The sequence below is a fragment of the Notothenia coriiceps genome, unplaced genomic scaffold (assembly GCF_000735185.1).
Source record: "Notothenia coriiceps isolate Sejong01 unplaced genomic scaffold, NC01 NC01_scaffold00009800, whole genome shotgun sequence".
Classification (NCBI taxonomy): Eukaryota; Metazoa; Chordata; class Actinopteri; order Perciformes; family Nototheniidae; genus Notothenia; species Notothenia coriiceps.
Window position 1 is genome coordinate 1 of NW_011342501.1, and position 3,851 is coordinate 3,851.

At 44.2% G+C, this 3,851-nt stretch overlaps 1 protein-coding gene across 1 annotated transcript in view; it reads right to left on the reverse strand.

Annotated features, from left to right (window-relative positions):
* Positions 1 to 164: 164 nt before the first annotated feature.
* Positions 165 to 3,851, reverse strand: part of LOC104945588 (leucine-rich repeat serine/threonine-protein kinase 1-like) — a gene marked incomplete at its 3' end in the record, with an annotated part of 27,782 nt that continues 24,095 nt past the window's right edge. Inside the window, exons 12-14 of the mRNA XM_010771286.1 lie at positions 2,358 to 2,470; positions 563 to 777; positions 165 to 329 (exon numbers count right to left, since the gene is read on the reverse strand). Of these exons, the coding sequence (XP_010769588.1) occupies positions 165 to 329; positions 563 to 777; positions 2,358 to 2,470 (493 nt within the window). The remainder of the gene's footprint in view (positions 330 to 562; positions 778 to 2,357; positions 2,471 to 3,851) is intronic.

The following is a 3,851-nucleotide window of genomic DNA, read 5'->3' on the forward strand; positions in this document are numbered from 1 at the left end:
GTGATGTCATGACGCAGCACCAGTCGGGCTCTGGGCAGTGGAAACACAACTGGTGCTAAAAAGAAGAACCAGTTCGGAACCAGAAGAGCACACGCACAGAGCTAGAACTGGAACTGGTTTGGTGGAAAAGGGGCATATGTGTGTGTGTTAAAGCAAGAGTTCACCTCTATGTTGAGCAGCCATGTCTGCAGGTTGGCCACAGCCTCCTCTCCCAGAGCCAGGTTCCAGATCACTACGTACAGGGCCTTGTCAGTGAAGAAACACTGGGTCACTGTGGACATGCTGGCTGGACCCCCGATGTCCCACACATTGAACGCCACAGAGTCCCTCTGTGTGACACAAGACAAACACTGAGTCTGCAGAATGGGCTGGAGAGTGAATTCATGATGAACTCACCGTCTCACACAGACAGACAGACAGACAGACAGACAGACAACTCTTTCATTTCTCAAATAGAAACAAATGATTTAGGGCAACAGATACAATACAGTTTGATTTGAATCGTTGTGTTCTGGAATCTGTGTAATTACTGTCTGTATTTATGAACTGTGTGTTTCCTCACACTGCTCTTGTCTCCATTGGGGTTGTCCAGCTCCCAGGTGGAGATGGAGATGCTGCATTCTGCGGGGGTGAAGGGGGCCGCCTCGCTGGTCTGTAAAGCCTCCAGAAGGGATGTCTTCCCCTGTCTCGGTGGACCAATCACAAGCATCTTCAGCAGTTTACAAGGGGCAGCCTTCCGAAGGTATGCCCGGAGGAAAGCCAGGACAGACGCAGGACCTGAAACACCAGAGAAGCACTTTGGTTTCGGCATGCTGGAAATGACCAATTACCAAGAAACCATAGACTACTAGGTACTGCAACGCAGTAAAACAACGTTTATTTTTCAAGTACTGTGCATAAATATCATTTCTGGATACTTGTAAGACATTTGAAGAAGCACATGTTATACTGCTGATCAGAAACACATTTCATTTTCACAATTTTACTTTGTATGACTGCTGTCTCTTTGGTTACTCTTGGCGTCCACCAGCGACGTGCAGTCAGGGGAGGCAGAGCCTCACCTGTCATACTCCAATGTAACGGAAAAACAACTAAAGAAAAACTAAATAGTAATAATAATAAAATGTCTCCACTGATCTATGATGTAAGTGTGATTTATGTATGATTCCAATCGCTTTTTAAAGTCAAAATCAGCCAATTTGCCGGGCTCCGCTACAACTACGGGTAGCGATGAGAAGTGAGGCAGGGACGAGCTCTGCCTCTCGTAAGCCCACAGTAACTTGCTGGAGCACGGGCACTAATTTAGCGCGGGCACTTATTTTGTGTCCGCGCTCAAGCCAGTTACTTTGGGGTGAGGTGAGGCACAGATGAGCTCTGCCTCACCTCAGAATGTGTCACACCACAGAAACTGGCTGGAAAGCGGGCACTAAGCGCATGCCTGTTACCATCTCACTGTAGGTCACCAATGTAATGTTTGTAGATCCCTTTATTACATTTATCCTCGCCATCCATAGTCTCTGAATAACTTATTTAACGTATATGATATTTAGGCTCGCTGGTCTCCTCATATAACGGCAATGAAAAAAGCAGCAGGAGAGGCAGAGGTACGTGAGCCCACAGGTTCTTGTTGCTACTGTTATTCCACGCAGAGACGGATAGACACAAACAACAAACTAGACTTTTGAAACTACAGGAAGATAAGGAGGACTTTTACAAAAAACTAATAGAGATTGTTGTCCAGAAGGAGAGCATGGACTTAATCTTCAAGTCAAGGTAAGACCACAATAGTAATGAAAATAGGATCTTACTAAGAAAGAACAATCCAATATTTAGATTTTGGGTATCCTTTTGTTGAACGGTCTGTTTAAAATGAATCGAAGCATCAGACTAAAAAAGCTTTTGAAAATAACCGAATATTTTGATTAAGGTCAAAATATAATATTTGTAAATCTGACTCTGAAAGAGTCAGTGCCTCACCATCCATGAACCTCACCGTACGTCACTGGCGTCCACTATGGACCTCGTAGTAATAAAAACGACTTTCTGGACGTAGGAGAAGCCAGGCATTAGTTATATGTTATTGAATTATGTAGGTTACTGAAAGGAAAACCTTTTTCGGAGACTGTAAATTGTAGTTTTTTTGTAGGAAATGTTCATCTTAAACCAAAGGTGACATGTGAAATCTAAAACAGGTTTTGCTTGCTGTTATCATCCCAGCCATTAACAGGTCCTTTTCTACCTGGCTTCCAATGTGAGTGGTGGGGAACATAATGCACTGTGGGGCTTCAGCAGTCCTTCAAGCCTTCTGCACATTCAACAGTCAAGTGAGGGTGTCATTAAAGACAGTTGGACAGTACCTTCTTTTCTGACGTCCTGGGGGACATTAGTAATGTTGAGGTCTTCCGTGTCCAGCTGCCACAGGTTGGACAGTTGACTGAGCTCTGCAGGAAGCTCCCGGATTCTTGGATTACTGTTCAGAGGAAAAACATGGGTCAATACTTCACATGACAGCTACCTACCATCCAAAGGACTTCAGTTGCGTTATTATTCCTGCTTTAAGTAAATTGGATTATTTAGAAATCACAGACTTCCGTTAAGCCCACAACAACAGTCAAAGAAAAGATTGAAATGTTGCCAAATTATGCTGTGGTTCATAACTTCCAACTTCAATCATTGTGGCTCCTGCAAACAGCTGGAGCAGGAGGACTGGCCTCAGACCAGCAGGGGTCCCGGAGACTAGGGCTGCACGATATTGAAAAAAACTGACATCGCACATTTTTTCCCCCCTGCGATATATATTGCGTTTTTTTAAACTATATTTAACTGGATGAAGGTATTGTCCTCCTGTGCCTCGCTCATTTTTTACCGGTGTTTTGATGGTCTGCAAACTAGAGGGGCGGGGCCTGCTGTGATCTGATCAAGAATGATTGTGATTGGTGGTTTGCTGTGCATGCAGAGCCTGCATGTCACTCACTCAAGTACCCCTGACATGAGAGCCGCGCAAGTTTTCCTTTTGTAGCAAGCTCACGGTGAACGCGTACTGCACGTGCTATATAAGTGTGCGGTCGGGACGATAACAATCAAGTATAAAAATAAAATTTAAGATTTGTGAAATCGTGTCTTAAGGTTTTATTTCTATGGGAATAATGATAGCTTTGACGTGTATGTTATATGAGGGCTAATTTCGACTCTGAGGTGTCTAATAAATTCCAGATATGGCATATAGTGATTCGTAGGCTAAGGCGCTGTGCGCCCTTGCTGTTTGTGTCTGTAGGGTTGTGCGAAAATGCCCGCTAGCCAAGTGGCACTCGGACAGTTTAGACTAGTTTTCTGGCCACAAGTATTACCGTAATTTTGGCTCTTTTTAGGCGCCGACGTGCCAAACTAGGTACTCTAATTATTACATGACACGAAACTTTCCGTTAACAACATACTTAGGTATTAAGTAAAAATACATTTCTTAGCCCTCGTGTTTTCAATCCGACCGATTACCATCGTGGTCTAACATCCGTCGAAGGTCAGAAAACCCGATGTCGCGTGACGGTGGAATATCTCTCGGCGTCACTGCGCAGAATTTGGGCCTCATTTGAAGAACCCAAAGGAAGCAGTTTTTGGTTACGTTTAAGAGGTATCCTAAAAACCTCTTTTATCGAGTTTATGCCAGACACCAACTCGTGTGTACACTTCTCTCCCTCAGTACAAAAGACAAGTCGGCCTATTAGAGGTGTCAGTTGGATGTGAATATCTAAAAAATTAGTAATTAGATGGCCCCGTTTAAGATCCCGCAGCGTCTTCATTACAATGACGACTCATTTAGCCTTATGTTCGGTGCATGTCAGTCCGTCCCCCGA